Genomic DNA, 20,130 nt, shown 5'->3' on the forward strand with positions numbered 1-20,130 from the left:
GTAGTGTTGAAGTGTGCTGGGATGATTACAGAGTATAAACATTAAAAACATTGCACATAAAGCAGAGACAGACAATAAACAACATAAAAATGAACAAATATAATACTGGCCATTATCTGTATGAAACACACTTAATCTAGCCTTCTAAAATGGGAATGCTTCCTGAAATAAAGCTTTCAACTGCTTATGAAAAATAGGGAAATCCTCTAATGCCCTCAAAGATTCAGACAAAGAATTCCATAAGGTAGGCCCAGAAACAAACCAAGCACGACATCACATATTGCATAAGTGGGCTTCTTTTATGGAAGGAACATCCAACAATAGTTTAGCAGAAGAATGTAAAGAATGCGAAGGCTGTTAGAAATGTAACAATTCCCTTATGTAGGAAAGCCCATCCATTTTAAAACTTTAAAAATAAAAATTAGAATCTTAAACTTGATTCACTGTTGAACAAAAAGCCAGTGTAGTTGGTGTAACAACGGAGTAACATGATCTCTAAACATAGCCTCCAGAATTAAGTGAGCTGTGGAATTTTGGGGAATCTGTAAGGCTCTAAGATGTGATGCAGGCAATCCACAATAAAGTGATTTGCAATAATCGATGGTAGTCAGGACAAAGGCCTAAACAACAAGACAAAAATCCTTTTATGCCAAAAATATATTTTAGGTGCTGTAATAGGTGCAGCTTACAATGCCCTGAACGTAACATAGATTGAATTTACAACTTAAAGGCTAAATAGGAATCAAAGACCAAGTTCTTAACATTTTCGGAGAATAAGATTGGATTCCCCAGAAAAGATAAAGTACATGATTGTACATCAAGAGAAAAACTGCCTTTAATTGAAAAACACGCAAGTTCAGTCTTGGCAAGGTTTAGTAACAAATGATTGTTATACAGCTAGGTGTTTATTACACACAAATATCCTCAATTTGTATCAGAACTGAAGACAAATTGTTTTGTTTTGTTTTTTCAAAATGAAAAAACAACTGAATGTCAGTATAGAGCCGAAACTTGATGGAAACTTGGTCTAATAATGAACAAAGAGGGTGTAAATAAATTTTAAACAAAGCAGCCAAAAGGGCTGAGCCCTGTTGAACCCCAACTAGCGTAACATACCAATCAGATTCAGAATTGCCAAAACAAGCTTGCTGTTTGTTCTCTTATAAATATGATTTAAACCATTGAATTTCAATATTTTGTAGCCCCCTGTATTAAGATGATATGAGTAACTCTATCAAAAGCTGTGGTAACATCTAAAAAGACAGCGATAACAGCATTACCCATATCAAATTCCCATAAAATTCCATCAGTTACAGATGATAATAAAGTTTCAGTATTGTTTTTCTTTTGAAACCCACACTGAAACAGTATAAAACATTTTTCACTATTAAAAAGTGATTGTGCTACCAATAAACTACCATCAACAACTTTCCAAGAGTTAGGGATGTTTGAGAAGGGGCAATAACGTGCAGAAGAATTAATAGAAAAAGCAACCTTCTTAAATATAGGATGAATCAAAGCTCTTGATTGCATCAAGAAAGTTATCAACCAGATGGTCATATGGGTTCAAGTGGAATAGAGATTCCTCAATCTGTCAGTCTGATTCCTTAGATCCATTTACTTTGTAGCCCTAAGGATTTGTTTCAATGCCTATTTTCTCTGTCTTCATCATGTCATACGTGAAAGTACACTTAAGTGCCATTGCAGCCTACCATCCACAGTTTGAAGGAAATTCTGTCTGCATTCAATTCTTTCATAATAAAGTGATACTGCATACACACCCCGTTTCTTCCAAAAGTGGTTTCTGTTTTTCACAATAATCAAGTTATTGTTCTGCCCACTTTCTTCCAAAGCTCTCATGCGCGTGAAAAGAAAAAGGTTTTCATTCCTTTCACTACAAGAGAGCCTTAGCCTGTTACTTGAGAAGTACTCAACCCTGTCATCGAATGTTTCCTTTGATCCTATCAGTCTAGGAGAGGCAATCACCAAGCAAACTTTATCTAACTGTCTAACAGACTCTGTTGCACTGTTTTGGTACTGACTGACCTTCCGATTAAAAACTCTCTCAAGGCTCATCAAGTTAGAGCCATGACAGCCTCGGTGTGCTCATCTCAAGGCCACATCCATTAAAGACATTTGCGAAGCGGAAACTTGGTTGACTGTGCATACCTTCACATCCCATTACTGTCTGTATAATTTATCAAAATATTATTATAGTTTTGGGCAAGAAGTTTTGCACATCCTGTTCACCCAGTAGTCCATTCTCCACTGGTTGGGCCAGGTTGCTTTACTGTAAGTGCTTCACTTGCAAACATCAGCTTAGAACTCCCCAAATGTCATGGCTAATTCAGCCCTGCTTATCAACGGAGAAGGCAAATTTGCTTATCTGTAAACAGGGATCTCCTTAAACAGCTAGATGAATTTGTCATGCTTATTACCCGCCTACCTTCCTGGAAAGTCAATTACATCACTAAAGCTTAACTCTACAATAGACGGAGGGGTTCACGAGGCAGTGCACGGGAACCTTCGTGCATGCTTAAACTTTTACTGAGCCCCAAGAGCTGGACTCATGTCAGCACATTCAGATGCTGTCACCTATACATTATGGCTGATTCATCCTGCTGTCTACAGAGACCCCTGTTTACAGGTAAGCAAATTTGCTACTAGCTAACTTTACTAGCTGGCCAGCATCTGATTATGGACCGCTCAATAAAACAAAAGTTAAAGACTTGCATAAAACATCAGACTTAAGTATTTCCTAAATATAAGATAATTTTGTATGCTCTCAATTCAGGAAACAAGGCATTCCACAAAGATAGAGCAATGTAACTAAAAGCAGACTGAGAAGACCATAGTGTATGGAATGAAATCCATTACAGTTTTTCTCCCATTTTCTCTCTCTTTTAAGAATGTGTTTTACTGTTTGCTGTAGTTTGTTTTCAGTCTAGGTGAAAAATGATGAAGCATTTTTGAGTACCCACAGATTAACTCATATTTAGTTGACTGCTAGATTCACTTATATCTATTTTGCTAGCAGCCTATTTGAAATAAATTGCACATTGGACTCAGTTTTCAAAAGCTTAATTGGGTTTTCAGATGTTTTACTTTTGACCTTTGGCAAATAAATCTGAAAGTTAGGCATCTTGGGAATCCTCCTCAACAGCAAGTTCATTAGATACCCAAGATCAGAAATCCAGCTAGTAGACATGTCAGAGGTATGGCTTCAGTTTAGACCAAGGAACTGCTTTTCAGTATAAGTACATAAGAACATGCCATACTGGGTCAGACCAAGGGTCCATCAAGCCCAGCATCCTGTTTCCAACAGTGGCCAATCCAGGCCACAAGAACCTGGCAAGTACCCAAAAACTAAGTCTATCCCATGCTACTGATGCAAGTAATAGCAGTGGCTATTTTCTAAGTCAACTTAATAGCAGATAATGGACTTCTCCTCCAAGAACTTATCCAATCCTTTTTTAAACACAGCTATACTAACCACATCCTCTGGCAACAAATTCCAGAGTTTAATTGTGCGTTGAGTGAAAAACAACTAACCTCTTTTGTCTTTCCTCATAGGGGAGCTGTTCCATTCCCCTTATCATTTTGGTCGCCCTTCTCTGTACCTTCTCCATCGCAGTTGTTAAACATTGCCCATATACAGGCAGTTGACATATTATTTAAGTGTCAATTCTAGTATCTAGACGGAGATTTAAATGTCTAATAATAATTGAAAATATGCCTTTTTTTGTGCCCGGATTTATGCATCTGAATTCCTATTTAGATGCACAAAATTCAAGATGCCTTGAAAATTTATCCCAGTCTGTCTGAAAAGCTGAGTGTTTAGAATGCTTGCAAGATAAGCTTGAATAACTATCTAAGCAATCCCAACGTTCTTTGAAACCCCATAATTCTAACTGGAACTGGACTCAGAGAGCATACCTTACCAGTTCTGTTATCTCTTCATTGGCTCCGAATAAGCATGGCATATACTAAAAAATGATTCTTCTGCTTGGCTATCACCCCCCCCCCCCCCCCCCCCCATGTATACAAACCTTTGAGACATCTGTGTTCTGCCTGTAAATACTTACTGGAAGTACCAAATTTTAAACGAGCTATATTAGACATAACCAGAAGCCATGCCATTTCTGTACCTGGACCTCTCCTATGGAACTCTATCCTGGAGTACTTATGAAATGCCTCTTGTTCAAAGTTCTTTAAGAAGATGCTGAAAACCTATCTGTTCTCGTTGGCCTTTAATTCCAACTGTCAGGATCCAGTACACATCTAGAACTTGTCATACTTTGTTATTGTTAATTTTTATTATTGTGTTTTAATTTTGTATGTTACCCTGTGAACTGCCTTGTGCTTACAGTAGAGAGTGGGCTATAAATCTTTTAAATAAATAAAGACAAAATAAAAACAATCCATAGTTATGCATATTTTCCTCTTCCACTTAGGCAATCCGAAGTTTTCAAGTGGCCCTGCACATCTGTCCCATGAACTCTGAGTTATGGAAAGAAGACCTAGCCTGGGCAAGGCAGTTGTTAGAGAAGCAAAGGGAAGCCAAGATGCAGCAGAAGCCTGAAGCACAGTCAAAAGAAAGAGAAATCATTCAAGAACTAATTCCAGACTATGACTTTGAAAGTGATGAAGTTGTAGCAGCTTGTGCGGCCATCGCACAGAAAGAGAAAATGGCCGCCACAGATAAAATTGTTATTGTGTCAGCATCAGGGACTGTGGAAACGATTGCAGAGAAAAAGGAGAATGCCACAACTCCTGATGATAAGATGTTTGTCAAAGCTCGAGGATTTTACTAGAATTGTTGCCAACCTAACAAATTCTCTGTTATGCCTGGATATTGATTCAGAAGAAGGTAGAAGTAGAATGTATGATTACTTTAGAGTTTGGTTATCTATATTTGAAATATAGTAGCAAGCGTGGTTTTATAATGTACAGCAGTTACTGTATAATAGATAAAACGAGTCTTGCATTCTGTCTTTTGCACCCATGGTTTTTGAAACAAAGGAATATGGAGTATTAGGAAATCTTTTCATGGAGTTTTAATAAGCAAGGTGCAGGGAATTTACCAACAATGCCTTGCTTGCCTACTATGAGGCTGTAAGATTAGCCATAGTTTCTATAATGTAATCTCTTCCTTCTGATTTAATCAAGGGTCTGTGTGGAAGGCCTGCACCTCAGAATGCAAACCCCTTCGTCCAACAATTGTCTTGGCTGCCATAGTTTCCCAGCTAGATTTCACACATTTGAAAACTATTCCAGTTTTATAATAATCCTGTAGAACAGAGCTTTCCAAACTTTTAGCCAGTGTGACTCTATTTTAGCCCTTGAAATTTCACATCCCCACCCCAGACAACAACCAGTGCAAATAAGCAGGGGAGGGCAGTCCCTGCCACCCTTCCCATTCTCCAGCTGTACTGCTGCCTCAGTCTCCACCCTCTCGAGCCAGTCCTTTCTCAACCTCCATCTCCTCCAGTAGACACCCTCTCTTAACCCCCCTCTTATTTCCCCCAGCTTTTACCACCTCCCCAGCCTATCCCCTCTCCCCCTTACTGCCCTTTTTGCATCCCTCCAGCTGCTCCCCTCTTACCACAAAGTCCTTCTTATAACCCCCCCTGACTGATCCTCTGTCATTCCTCCCTCCCCCTCCCCCAATCCCTCCTAACATCTCCCAGCCTCATCTCTTTCCTTCCAAGTCTTCTTACGTCCCCCCAGTCATTTTTTTTTGTCATTCCCCATTTTTATCCTTCACAGCCAAATCCTCTCTCCACCCTTACCCCCTCTCCAGCTGATCCAACTCTCAAATCACTCCTGCATCTGATCCCTCCCTTCAAACTGCCCATCCTCCAAACATCCTTCTGGCCAAGGTGAGCAGCAGAATTTTCCTTTGGACGATGATAACTGAGGGAAATGGAATGACATTTTTCTCTTGGATAGGTTAAGTGGTGAGTGAGGAGAGCTGAGCAGTGGCAGTCTCCTATGGGCCTGTGCACACTCTGCCTTTCCCTCCCCTCATGGCCGGTTCCAAGCCTGACAGTGAATTTGCAAGTAGCAGCAGTGTTAGTAATGGAAGTCTGTGCATGGCCTGGGAGCCAGTGCAAGATCAAAAGCCCTGCAGTGATCCCGATCCCTCCTTGTGCGCAAGGCTTCCTATTACAATAGAAATGTATGCAAGAGTGGGACCACTGCAGGGCCTGCGAATGTGTGCTGGCTTACAGACCCTATGCCTCCTGGCACCTGAAGAGCATTCCCATTGGAGGCATTTATAGCCCCAGCTGAAGGTTTTGTGACCCCCATTTGGGGTCATGACCCACAGTTTGGGAAGCCCTGCTGTAAAAACTAAGAGGTCCATATTCAGAAGCATTTAGCTGGATAACTCAGAAGTTATCCAGCTAAATGAATCTTTGGGCCCTTATCCGGCCAAAGTCTAGCTAATTAACTTATTATCCAGCTAAAATTTGGCCGGATAAGTTAAGAGTATAATGGAAAGAGTTGAGTTAACCAGGTAAGTTAACTCAACTAACTTCGATATTCAGCATTAGTCAGATAAATTATCTAGCTAACACTGATCTGCCCATAGACCTATTCTAAAGTTAGCCAGATAAACTTATCCTACTAACTTTAAAATAGCCGGATACAGCACCCCTGAATATATAGATTAAAGTTAGCTGGATAAATTTATCAGATTAATTGGCCAAGCCACACAGTGGCTGAATATGGACTTCTAAATAAAAATGAGAATAAAATCTGCAAAAAATGCATATAGAATTTACTTCATATGTGAGTGCAGGAGACACATTTTCTCAAACTAAAGATACTAGATGGTAATCACTTAGGGACAGTTTTAAAACCCTGCGCAGGACTTTCACACCTGCAGGGACATTGTCTCTGTGGATCTGCAAGCACATTTTCAAAGGAAAACTCCCCACAGAGTTTGCCTTTGAAAGTGGATGGCATGACTATGCCACAGGTACATTAGTACCCATGAACTTGGCACCTGCTTTGTAGCAGGGACAAAGTCTGTGGTTTAAGTCAGGCCTGGTGTTGTCAGCTGGATGCACCTTCTCCCTACCTCTTTGCAATTCAGGTAAAAGTGTGGATACTCTTACCTGCAATGGATGAAGTCAGTTTTCACTGGACTTTTTACCCAGGTAAACAGTAAAAACTTTGAAAAAGATCTTTCCTGAGGGGAAGCCCATCATCAAAATTTAAGATAGCTGATTTTCCAGGCGGGAACAAACTCTGAGCGATGACTTTTTTTTGTGAATTTGCTTACCTCAATAAGTGCTGTCTGTCATTACTGGAACCTTCCACTTTGACCTAGCAGGATCAGAGCAGGTTGAAAAGAAAGCCCCCTCCACTGTGGAACACACAGGTTTTGTGACATCACTAATGACTATTGCTGCTGCTGCCACTAAATTGATGCCTTCAGTACCATAAAGCACCCTCTTCAAGATAAGCTAGCTCACAGTTTCCTAAGAATTAAAATATTTAGCCAGAGGTTATACTCTCACCTGACTGAATAATAAATCACCTTTAGTTGTGTGTGTGTGGAATTCCCCTCTCATTGCATGACTGTTTAAAAAATTAATGTATACTGATAATGCACATATGCTGTAAATCCTTTTTAAAGCCCATTACCTATCCTATTACTCCCAATTTGCTTTATTGCAAGATGTTGTTTCCAGATGTAGAGTATGTATCACAAAAGATATGAGAACCATCAGAATTAATTATGAATTTTTTTATTTAAAAGTAATCAAAAAAGAGGTTTTAAAGAAGTAGATGAATTAGAATCTTTAAAATGCAATATATTAGCTGTAAAATATTGGCTATATTTGCTTTAATTTTGCTGCACAAGATTTATTTTGTTAGCGCTAATACTGTTCTTTGCAGTATTTTGGATCATTGAATGCATCTGAGTTTCAATATGATGGTATGATAGCACAGGCAACTATGCTAAGCATTTTTAACATTGACATTTTGAGTTCTACAGTATTTCTTTCAAAATTATACTTTCCTGGTTTTGCTTGCTTTTTTTCCCCATTTAAATGTGGCAGTGTGCCTTCTTGTTCCCAAACCACTCATGCCCCACTTCCGTTTCATTATGTGACTTTGCAGTGTTTGTGTCCTACAAGAGTTACAATAAACAATAGGCACATTTGCATAATCAGAATGGTTAACCTGACAAGGAATTGGGAAGACCAGGCTAGCAATCAGTACAATAAAAAGGTATAAAAACCAAACGTCATATGTTGAGGAAGAAAAATTGGTATGAATGGCATTCCTATATTATTCCTAGCAAGGAAAAGATTTGCATGCCAGAAAAACGTATATCATCAATACAGGCACCCACACTGACGCAATAATGTTGCTTTAAGTATTAAAATTCAGTTTTGTTTAAACAGATTCATAGGTAGGCTCTTCAGATTGTCTTACTATGTGCTCATAGACCTCTGGCTTGTTTTAAAAGGAAAATAAATGATTAAAAAAAAAAAAAAAAAAAAAAAGAGCTTGCTGGATTAAGTTTAAAGTTCTGTAAAATGTTAATGGTGTGGATAGTAAAGATTTTGTTTCAAATCTATTATATTATGCAGCTATTAGTACACAGTGAGAATAGTATGATTATATATATTCTGTATGTTCAACATAATGAAAAGCACCTTTCCTCATGTATTTTTAAAGATTATCAAAATTAATTTTATTTTTACCAGTTATTTTTATCATTGATTTGAAAGGCAATGTTTTATTTCTACAGATAGGAAATGATGACATTGCCAGAACTAATCTAGTGCAGTATGCTCCAAGGTTCAGAATTTTGGTTTCCTTCTGTGCTTGGGGTTGGGAGTACTGCTGATATACAATAATATTCACCGTCATGGGGGAGGGATTGCCAAGGAGCTGCAATGGAAATTACTGTAAGGCAATGTGTGCCTACTTTCTTGGCCACTAGAGGGCAGTGTAGTAGTAAATAAAATATGCAAGAGCAGATGTGCATCAACCAGAACAAAATGATGGATGAGATACTTAAATCTTAACTTTTAAAAGCTACATGGGAATATGCAAGGCCTTTTTTCATGTTATTTATTAGAAGATGAGAACATTGAAAGAGTACTGTGGCTGTCCTAAATGTGAGCTTTCCAAAGCTGGGCGTGTACCACCATAAGACATCAACATTATGAAAAATGAATGCAGCAAAAGAATGTTTCTAGCTGGTACCCAGACACTCATACTGTGGGTACACTTATGTCATAAGCAATTGAACTGTTCCCCACAGAATATAAGGGAGTTTGTATCCTTGAGTTCTTTAAAAAAAAAAAAAGTTTGAAGTGAATTTGTAAAGTACCTGTGCATGAGGGCTCTAAACCAAGTTCAAGGCATTCTGTGATTCTTTGGCCCATCCAGTGCAAAATCCCATCTTACATACTACACTCACTACACCAGTAAATGTGTCCTAATTTCCACTGTTTTGCCAAACTAAAAATAATTACATTTCCAAACTAAGAGTTAAGAAAGTTGATGATCCTTATAACTACTTCCTGTTAATAAAATATAAAATAAAATCCTGCTAACGGCAGTTTGTCAGGTTAATTTTAAATTACTGAAGGGTAAATTTAACCATCTTTTTCCCCTTCCAGGTTTGGTTTCCAGATATCAAGATGCAACCAGGTATCAAGAATTTGTGAATAATTCTGTCTTGAAAGGAGATATTGAGATTCTGTTTCGTATGTCTTTGAACTGACAAATACGGATCTGCAGGGCTGGTGAGTGGGTGGGATGAGTCGGCCGCTTGCCCAGGGCGCCATGAGCTGGGAGGTGCCCTGGGCATTGCCAGCATCACCCATCTCGCCATGGCCGAAGAGAGTCTCCGCATACCTGCAGTGTGGGATAAGAGTCCTGCTGTGGCCACTGCAGTTCCCCCCCCCCCCCCCCCCCCCCGTAGTCTAGTGGTGGCCTGGAGCAACCCCCTAACTTGCAGGCTGGTTGATATCATTTTTCAAAATGGTGTTGCTCTGCCTTTGCCCCTATCATATGACAGGGGCCAATTATGGAACATGGAATCAACTGGCCTGGAGCTCGGGGGCGTTCCGGGCTGCCACTGGACTTCCAGGGTTTCTTCTCTTAGGTAAGAGGAGGTCCGAGGGGCACTAGAATACCAGAGAAGGTTTTATGTGGGGGAGGGTGTGAAAGGTGTTTGGGGAGTATTTGGTAAGGGGGGGGGGGGGTGCCATTTGCCTGAGATCTGGCCTTATTTGGTATGCAAAAATGATTTGAAATGTGCAGGAAAGGAACCACCATCGATGCACCATTAACAATCTATTCACTTACAGCTTTACTCAGCTTTTTATAAAACTGCCAGTGGCCTCTCCACCAAATTGATTTACTCCTGCTTAGAGCAGAAGTAAATCTGAGTGACACTTTACCATTAATTTGTTCGTGTTTGTATTCCTCCCTCGGAAATTCGTAGGAGCAGAGCTTTGTCTAGTTTTTTTATTTTTACTTTTGTTATATTCCATTTATATTGAATATGAAAAAACCATCAAGAAAGAGATCTTAAAAAGTCCAGTGTCTGATCCATTTCTTGGAGCATTTCACTGTAGTACTTGTTTATTTGAAAATGGCTTTAGCTGTCCCTACCTATTGTGCAAACATTTCAGCACACACACTACCCCCACATGCCCCTCCCTATCAGCCATACGTCATGCTCACTGTTACTCACACACATGCAGCACATCTACCTGCACTGTAAATATGCAACCAGATCCCTGCCTTCATACACATCAATCATACTTGCCCAATACAAAACGTTTAGAATAAAAGCATTGGATACCGAGGTTACACAAAATTAAACAGTGTATTGTACAATTGAAATGAAAAACAAAGTCATTTTTGTCAACTTCCTTCAAAGGTGGGTGGAAAATCCTTGGTGTTTCAAAGGAAATTGGTAGCCTTTCTTATCTAGGTATTATGGCTTCTACAGCCAGAGAAATAGCATGATAACACTGAGGCTGAAAGGGATAAAAGGTAAATTACTCTATGTTCCATCATAAAGCAATGCAGAGCCCATGAAGAGCCAAGCTAGAGAGTTCGCAATATGTATATGAAAAGGACCTCAATTACAATCCAGTGGATACCCCAGTGCATGCATGCATCTACTACTGCCAGACTTGAACTGCTGGAGTTGCATGGTCTCTGTACTGGCAACAAAAAGAATTTAAAAAAGAAGAAAACAAAACTAAGAAATGTGAAAAAACAGTTGCACAAGGAAGTTGGAATCCACAGAATAGAAAAGGACACAACGTACCAACAGGCGTGGTTTAACCCACATCTAAAAACAGATATGCTTCATACAGTTATAGCAGCCTAGCAGGTGCCTGTACATCCCATGCAACAACTAACCATGTCCAAACCAAAAACTGAAAAATATAACACAGTACATATACTAGGGCACAGAGAGAACCTGGCTAAGTATAGCTTTCCTGTACACTTACCATGCAGTCCTCAACTCCTGCCTTGTTAATCATGGCTTTACAACCTTATAAGACTCCTTAACAGGGGGAAGCATGGGTACAGACAGTGAGCAATGGAAGATCACCTTTCTCATACTAGGGTTCCAGATTTGTAACACATCACATGCAGGATATGTTGCTTGCTACAATAAAGGAGAATCTTGATCCTAGAATCACCCTTTCACCTTGTACACTACCTCACACACATTGATATAGTGGCCTATATTTTAGGGTTTCTGTTTTTAGGCTTTAACCAATAAACACTGTTAAAACACTCTGAGTGCAAATAAAATAAAATAGGTGTTTCTTGAAAGAATTCCACCACATCTAGTACCCTCTCATCCTTCTTGCCTGCTTTGGATTCTCCTCAGTATTTTTGTGCCTCTTCCACACCAACTCTTCCTTAAAAGTTGGTAGACCTTTATGTTTCTGTTCCCTCTTGCTCTGCTGCACAGTTATTCCCAACCGCAAGCATTGGAGCTGGTAGTAAGAGGCCAAAATGAGCAGTGGTAGGATTGAGACACTGGGGAAAGGGGAGGGGAGCATGTGCTGATGGCTGGGAGAATGTGAGTATTGTTTTCTTATGCAAGTACATTTGTATTATATGTTTGATTAAACCAGAAAAGATACCCAACAATAAATAGTATCTACACTGTGATAACATTGACAAATACCACATTTTTTGTACTTTCGAAGAACCCCTAATTAGCTAGAGAATAAACATCTACATTTGCAATTTACTAACACCTAAAAATAGAATCTCTTATGTGCTATGAAGCCATGGTCGCTGTTCTTGTTTTACAGATCTGTTCAGAGTCCAGTAGAATGCATAGTATAAAGAAAAAAATTGTGTGCACAATTATTTCTATAGATTTTTTTGATTCAAATTTTTCAAGAAATTAAATCCTTGACCAACAGAGAAACTTTTTCTGAACTGCACAAATGTAGATTGTCAGTAGCCAGATTTGGAAGAAAACTAGAGCTCAATATTCAGTGCTACTCAGCCTAAGTAGTGATTTATTTGGCTAAGTGGCAGCTGCTGAGTATCCAGCCACTTATCCGACTAGATAGTTGGCCAGATGTCTAGTGGGCGGGCAATAGGCAGATCATGGTTGCACTACTTACCTGGCTAACTGCCGATATTTGGATTTATCAGTAAAGGTAATCGGATAAATTAGACCTGGCATAGAGCAGGTTTAACTTATCTGGCTAAGTAGTGCCAAATGTGGGGATATTCAGCAGTGCAGCCGTGTTGCTGAATATTCCATGGAAGTTAGCAGGATAAGTTTTATCTGGCTGACTTCGCTAGCCTTTTTACTTTCAGTATCTACCTCCTAGAGTTTTAGCAGGCTGCAAAACGTTTTGAAGGACCAACAGAAAAGATTGTTTGGCACATGAGCTGTCTAGACCACACAGTTCCCTCTTCAGATGTCACCTGGCAAGTATGCCCATGAACCAGATGGCAGAAGTCACTACTGCACGACCGGCTAGGCTTGTTCTCTTCAGAAGGCCTGTGAACTTTACTTCCGTGGTGCTTCCAATCCCAAGGGGTCTTCAAGGCAGGAGTTGAGCCTGAGAACCGTGTGTGAGTTTCCAGCATGAGCAGCATGCTGTCTTGCTGCTCGGCCTCCAGACCAGCCCCATAAACCAAGATTAAAAACTGTGGCACATGAGGTCAGCCTTCTATAGGAAACCAATGGTGGTGTTAGCAAAGCAGTGAGAACCTTCAGAACATGGTTCAGTTTCACTGCCTACCACTCAGCACATGATGGTGGCCAGAAAACTCAATCTCCCTGTAAAGAAACAGCAATTGTAAGTTCTTTGGGAAAGAGACATTTGCTGCTGTATGAATACCCTTGCCCAGCGCTGTGTGCATTGACAGTGTTAAATTATTATTTAAGTCTGAAACATAAGTATGCATGTTTTTGTTATAGAGGTTAGCCATGGATTTTAATTATACTCATTGTGAAGACTTTATTACAGTGCAGTCAGTTTATGAAATGTTTGGCTTTCTCTTTAAGCAAAGCTGATAAAACTTTACTAAGCTTTGGTCAAAACAAGATTCTTAAGCCAAAATGCAACCCATGGAAGTGATGAAAAAAAAATTGGTGGAACCTATTTATTTGTCCACCAGCAAGATTTTAGTCTCCCGGGCCACCATGGGTGTCAGCACCATCTTTTGAAAAGGTCACTGAGCAATTATGTTCTCTGTCACCATGTAGCAGCCTCACCATTGAGTCTTGAAAAGCAAACTTCTTTTTCTTGACATTAGAACAACCCATGGCTTATTCAAAGAATGGAGAAAGAGCTGGCACTGGTTCCATGGTTTATTGTTCAGCTCTCCGCCTAAATACCCAATTTAAATTTACAACAGCAGTCCAGAGTTCTCTTCAATAGTCCACCCTCAATTTAACTGGGGCTATGTATATTTGTTTTTCATTTTTGTTGCTGTTACTCAAGAGCATGACTGGATGTGTAATCAAAAGCAAACAGAGTATGCTTTCTTTTTCGTGGTTGTGGATTTCCTCTAGGCTGCCAAAGATAACTGCTCAGAAAGAAGGCTTGGGGGTTCATTTCTTCTGACACCTTCACATGTAAAAAAAAAAGCAATTACCCCTAAATCTGGCATTTAAGTTTCTACCAGTGAGAAAAAGTAGGATGGTGGATAACTACAGCCGATTCAAATCTTTCCTGATTTGAAACATCTACAAGAAAGTTATGAAAAAAGAACTGTTGACTCTCGGGTTAAATGACAATCAAAGGCATTTCTCCTCATGATTTAGAAGTAATGGTATGTGAAAAGAGTCGGGCGGCAACAGCCTGAAAACAAGAATATGTGTGTGGGTGTAAAGTTATGATTTCCATGTGGTTGCATTATACTTTACAGATGTCCATCCTAGGGTTCTGTTATTTTGTCTCATGGCGGTAAAGTGGTGACCATGAAAAGCAATACCTTTTTATGCTTTTCATGTTCAAAAGCACTACTTAAATGTGGTTGGGTTTTCTAAAAGAGAATGATGTAAAGGGCTTCGTTTTTCCACAAATGGAAAGGATTTAAATGGATTTCTGGAAGTTAGAACTGTGTTGCCACTACTATACAATAACAACTGCTTAAAAGTAATTTTTAAATGGTGTATTTCGGCATGAACCCTTTGGGTAAAAGGATTAAGCAGGTAATTAGCCTCTAAGACTTGGATTGGCCATGGTTGGAAACAGGATGCTGGGCTTGATGGACTCTAGGTCTGACCCAGAATGGCATATCATGATCTCTGTGAAATTATTTGTTGTGTGATGTACATTGAGAAGGCTTTCCCAAGGGATGAGCAAGAAGGGTGACTTGGGCACCAAGCTGCGAGTAAAAGGGGTATGCCTATCTACCCTTTTGAGTCAGTCTGCGAGTCTACAAGCACATAAGTCAGAAATGTCACACTCTGGGGGTTGTGAGTCCTAGGGCTGCTGCCAGCTTGGCACAGCCTGGGACAAATGGAGTGTGAACCAGACCCTAGCAGGCGGCAGCTGAAACACCACAAAGCAAGTTCTTCTGCCTGACCAGCCACCTCCCCCTTGAATTGGGCATGCAGGTTCTGGTGGCTGGCAGAACTTCTCAGCTAAGGTGCAAGGAAAACAGGACCTAGGTAGGCTGAAGTCAAGGCTGGTGGAGAACTAGCAAAGTCTGTGTCCAGGAAGGAGTGGAGGCAGGCAGAAATCAAGCACAGTCTGTGTCCAGGCAGGGGTTAAATCTCAGTCTGGGTCAGCAGGAGAACAAGGCAGTATGGAGAGGTAAAGCAAGGCTGGACAAAGCAGGAACACAGCAAAGCAAGGCTGGGCAAGGCAAGACAGGACAAAGCAGGAATACAACTGGGCAAGGCATGAACGTAGCAACCTTTCACCAAAAACTAACACAGGAGGACCTATTGCTGGTGTGCTGGCTGGTTGCAGAGGACCTCCTTATCTAGGGATCCTGTTAGTCCCCTACTAGAGTTTAGTTAGAAGAATATATCAATTGGTGTAGGGGTAGACTTAGTGATAACATTGTGGGTTTTTAGCTCCCCCGTGTGGGGCACTTTACTGCCTTGCTACCATTTTACCTTATGGATTTCCATTTTTGCTTTTGCAGAAGGAGCATGTCCTATGCTGTTCTCTAATTTTTCTGTTAAACAGCTTCTGTCTCCATGGAGCACTTTCTTTCCACCCTCTCAGTCTTTAATTAATTTATTTGAGTTTGGAGTACCCAGTAACTTGGGACTCAGTTACGCTAATTTAATTTTTGCTCTACCATCATCTTCATGTAAGATGGACCTGAGATCATCAAGATCCAAGGACAGGATGACTTCCAGCCATCCTGAGGAGAGGAAGAAAGAGGGGAGAAATGACTGTGTAATATAAATTCCATCAATGAATGCTTCATCCGCATTAGGAGGGAAGCCCTTAACTTGCCTTATATCCAATGGAAGGGAAGATATAAATCAACTTAAGTAAATTAAATTGCTTTAACATCTTGAAAGTGACAAAGACAATGAGAAGTCATTAACTTAAAGAACTACATCAATTGGTTTTAATGTGATTTAAGAAAGACTGAAAGAAGTCACAAACTTACTAAAAACCACTTGTAAAATCTTAAAAGTAAAGAACTTTGGCCTAGATTCATCATTTTGCTATAATTTTCACATGGATAATGGGGGTGTGGTTAGGTTTTGGGATGCTGAGAGAGAGAAAAACTGACTCTTTATAAGAATCTCATATTAGTCAACTATTTATACCACTATAGGAGGGTCATCTAGTAACTCGAGGTGAGGTTTTGGTAATGGTCTAGAGTTTGGGGGCCAGTTTTACATGCACAGTCAGACATAGGAACAGCACAGTACACATCAGTGAAGATTAGATGTACTCTCGCCCTAGCTGATTGGTTAGCTTCCCTGATTTCTTTTAGCATGTCATCATCTGTCTGACCATTTTGTCCAGGTGGATGGTAGTATACTCCTATTACTATACTCTTACCCAACACACATGGGATTTCTAACCATATTGATTCTACTGAGCATTTAGTCTCTTGTATGTTCTTTATCCTGTTGGACTCTAGACCCTCCCAGATATACACCCTCACCAAGTTGATCCTTCCTATCATTGCGATATACTTTGTATCCTGATAGGGCATTGGTTATCCTCCTTCCACTAGATCTCTGAGATGCCAATTATGTCTATCTCATCATTCACTGCTGTACACTCAAACTCTCCTATCTTACTTCTTAGACTTCTGGCATTGGCATACAGACATTTCAAAGTGTGTTTTTTGTTTGTATTAACAACCTGTTTTTCTGTTGATATGGATAATTTGGAATTCTTTAGCTCAGGTGATTCTTTACTTATAGACACATGGATTACTTTTGCTCTTTTTTGGAACCTCTCTTTTGGGATGCCCTAACTCTCCTGTTTCATTAGTACCCTTCAAAGATACATTCCTCCGAGCCATACACTGTTGAGTGACTGTCGGCTTTCCCCCTTGTTCTAGTTTAAAAGCTGCTCTATCGCCTTTTAAAAAGTTAGCGCCAGCAACCTGGTTCCACTCTGGTTAAAGTGGAGCCCGTCCTTTCAGAAAGTCTCCCCCTTTCCCAAAAAGTTGTCCAATTTCTTATAAAACTGAATCCCTCTTCCCTGCATCATGTCTCATCCACCCTGTTACAGATTTTGGTATCATTGACAAAAAGACAAACCTTTCTTGACAATCCTTCTATTATGTAACTCACAAAAATTTTGAATAGAACCAGTCCAAGGACTGATCTTGGAGGCACAATGCTAGTAACATCCTCCTCCTCAAAGAAAATTCCATTTATCATTACTCTGTCACCTCCAACTCAGCCACCTCTAACCATGTCAAAGGCTTTGCTTGAAATCCAAGTACACTATGTCCAGCGTGCTCCCGTTATCCATCTCTCTGTTTACCCAATAAAAGAAATTGATCATATTCATCTGACTAGATTTACCTCTGGTAAAACCATGCTACCTCAGATCTTGCAATCCATTGGATTCCAAAAATTGCACTGTTCTCTGTTTTAGCAACAATTCCATTATTTTGCTCACCACAGAGGGTCAGACTATCCAGTCTGCAGTTCCCAGCCTCCTCCTTACTTCCATTTTATGAAAACATCTGCCCTTTTCCAGTCCTCTGGGCCTACTCCACTCTAAAGAAGCATTGAAGAGGTCAGCCAGTGAAGCTGCTAGGACATCTCTAGGTTCTTTTAATATCCTCAGATGTATCCCATCTGACCCATCACATGTACGTTTAGTTAGCTCCTCATGAACACACTCTTCTGAAAATCAATTGAGGTTTACCTCACTTCCATTCTTATTTGTGTTCGTTGTATGTGATCCTGCTCCAAGTCCTTTCACAGTGAACACCAAACAGAAATAATTGTTAAGTGATTTTGGTTTTTCCTCATCAGCCTCTACACCAGTGGTTCTCAACCCTGTCCTGGGGACCCCCCCAGCCAGTCGGGTTTTCATGATATCCACAATGAATATGCATGAGAGAAAATTTGCATACACTGCCTCCATAACATGCAAATTTTCTCTCATGCATATTCATTGTGGATATCATGAAAACCCGTCTGGCTGGGGGGGTCCCCAGGACAGGGTTGAGAACAACTGCTCTACACATTCATCCCCTTTACCTTTGAGTCTCACGCCACTTTTGTACTTTCTTCTATCATTATCATATCTTTAAAAAAAGTCTTGTCCCTCCGCTTTACCATATTTGCTATTTTTATTTCTATTTGAATTTTTGCATTCCTGACTACTTTCCCAGCTTCTATTAATTTTTCCAGATATTTTAAGAAGTTAGTTTTCCTGAAGTCTAGGACACTCACCTTTAGAATGAATCTTGATGTCTTGCATCCTAATATTGAACCACACCATCTGGTGGTTGCTGGATCCCAGATGATCATCTAATACAACATCAGAAATACTGTCTCCATTGGTAAACACTAGGCCCAGTATCACCTCCTCCCATGTGGGTTCCATTACCATTTGCAAAAACAGTTCTCCTTGCAGAGAATCCAGGATCTCAATGCTTCTAGAAGATACTGCAGCTGGCAATCAACATCTGGCAGATTGAAATCACCTAACAGTAGTACCTCCCTTTCAAGCAATCATGTAAATATCCTCCATTAAATCTCTATCCATCTCCTCTGTCTGAGATGGAGGTCTCTATACTACACCCTTATAAACAGATGTTCCATTCCCTCTTTTCACAGTGCCTCCTCCTTACCTGGTAAATCCAATTCTGTTGCTTTAATATTGTTTGTTATACATAGTCATGCCTCCTTCCTTTCTTCCTGCCCAGTCCCGATTGTAGCCCAGTATAACTATACGTCTCTGTGACAGCTAGTAGTAGCATTTACTCACATATATGCTATTTTATATGCCCTGGTACACCCCTAACTTAACCAGCTAAATTCTAGCCGGCTTTCTTATTAGCCAGCTAAAAGAGCCCAAATATCCACTTAACCAGCTAATTTCTGAGTTATCCAACTAAATGCTTTTGAATATGGTCTTCCATGTTTCTTCCCCAGAGCCCTAGCCATAGAAATATCCAGGGCAAAGTACACCAGCATTTTTGTATACACTTACCTTTAGCTGGCTTTCGAAGAGATACTACCCGAGTAGTTTCTCTATAAAAACTGGCTAAAGGTACATAGGTGCAAAAGTCCCTATATACTTTACCATTGTGTGGTTTATTGAAACTTATCACCCTAAGGCTTATTTGGCACCTCCTTAGGGACCTATCCTTGGAAAGCCAGTAGATGTCTGATCCCTGTCTGAGGGAATTCCTTTTCTTCTCTAGCAGGAGGAACCCCATGTTATTCACGTTTTTCAGGCTTACTTCATAAAGATCCTCCTGAAAGGCGAGTTCACATGGATATAATACATTCGCTTCCCCAGGAGCGCTGAGGTTGCCTGGCAAAGGAAGCGAGCTTCTCCATTCTCATTCCATGCTGGCTCTTTAATAGCAGAGTGCCTCACACCTTCACTCAGGTCAGCAGAGCACACCTGGTCAAATCAGCACAGGTTTCACTGCGCTGAGGCAAACACCAATGCAAGCAGTAACAGGGGGTTACCTGAGCCATTGAACACCTTTGGGAGAAAGAGCGATGGTTGCCACTCCCTCTTTTGCCCCTTCCCTTTAGAATTACCAGAGCACACCATGTCTCTCAGCTGTTTTTGGCTCCTTTAATTGCTGGTAATGTGCCACCCTAGCAGTAACAGTGGATATGGTATTAAAAAAAAAAAAGGCAGGCTTTATAAGGCTATGCTCACTGCCTGATAAGGGAAGACAGCAATGAGCAGAAACTTCATCATCGCCAGCAAATATCCAGCAGCCTCCCTGCAGCTGGATACCTGCAGTGAGCACTGCTGCTGAAACCTGCCAACTCCAGGAAGTCTGATATGCCTTGGTTCCTGTTTTCCTGTGTGAGAAGGGAAGGGTACTCATACACATTGTTGGTGGGGCCATTGTGTGCTGGTGGAATGAGAGCGAGTCTTTCTCTAGACTAATAATTGGTTTTGCAGTTGGTGGATTCAATCCACTAAGGAGACTCTCTTTTTTTTT

General features: G+C 40.4%; 1 protein-coding gene across 1 annotated transcript in view; it reads left to right on the forward strand.

The window, feature by feature from the left end:
- TTC33 (tetratricopeptide repeat domain 33) overlaps nucleotides 1-8,527 on the forward strand; it is a 286,624-nt gene extending 278,097 nt beyond the window's left edge. Inside the window, exon 5 of the mRNA XM_029578188.1 lies at nucleotides 4,455-8,527. Coding sequence (XP_029434048.1) covers nucleotides 4,455-4,814 — 360 coding nt within the window. The 3' untranslated portion in view covers nucleotides 4,815-8,527. The remainder of the gene's footprint in view (nucleotides 1-4,454) is intronic.
- The last annotated feature ends 11,603 nt before the right edge of the window (nucleotides 8,528-20,130 follow it).

Source organism: Rhinatrema bivittatum, chromosome 1, assembly GCF_901001135.1.
Source record: "Rhinatrema bivittatum chromosome 1, aRhiBiv1.1, whole genome shotgun sequence".
Taxonomy (NCBI): Eukaryota; Metazoa; Chordata; class Amphibia; order Gymnophiona; family Rhinatrematidae; genus Rhinatrema; species Rhinatrema bivittatum.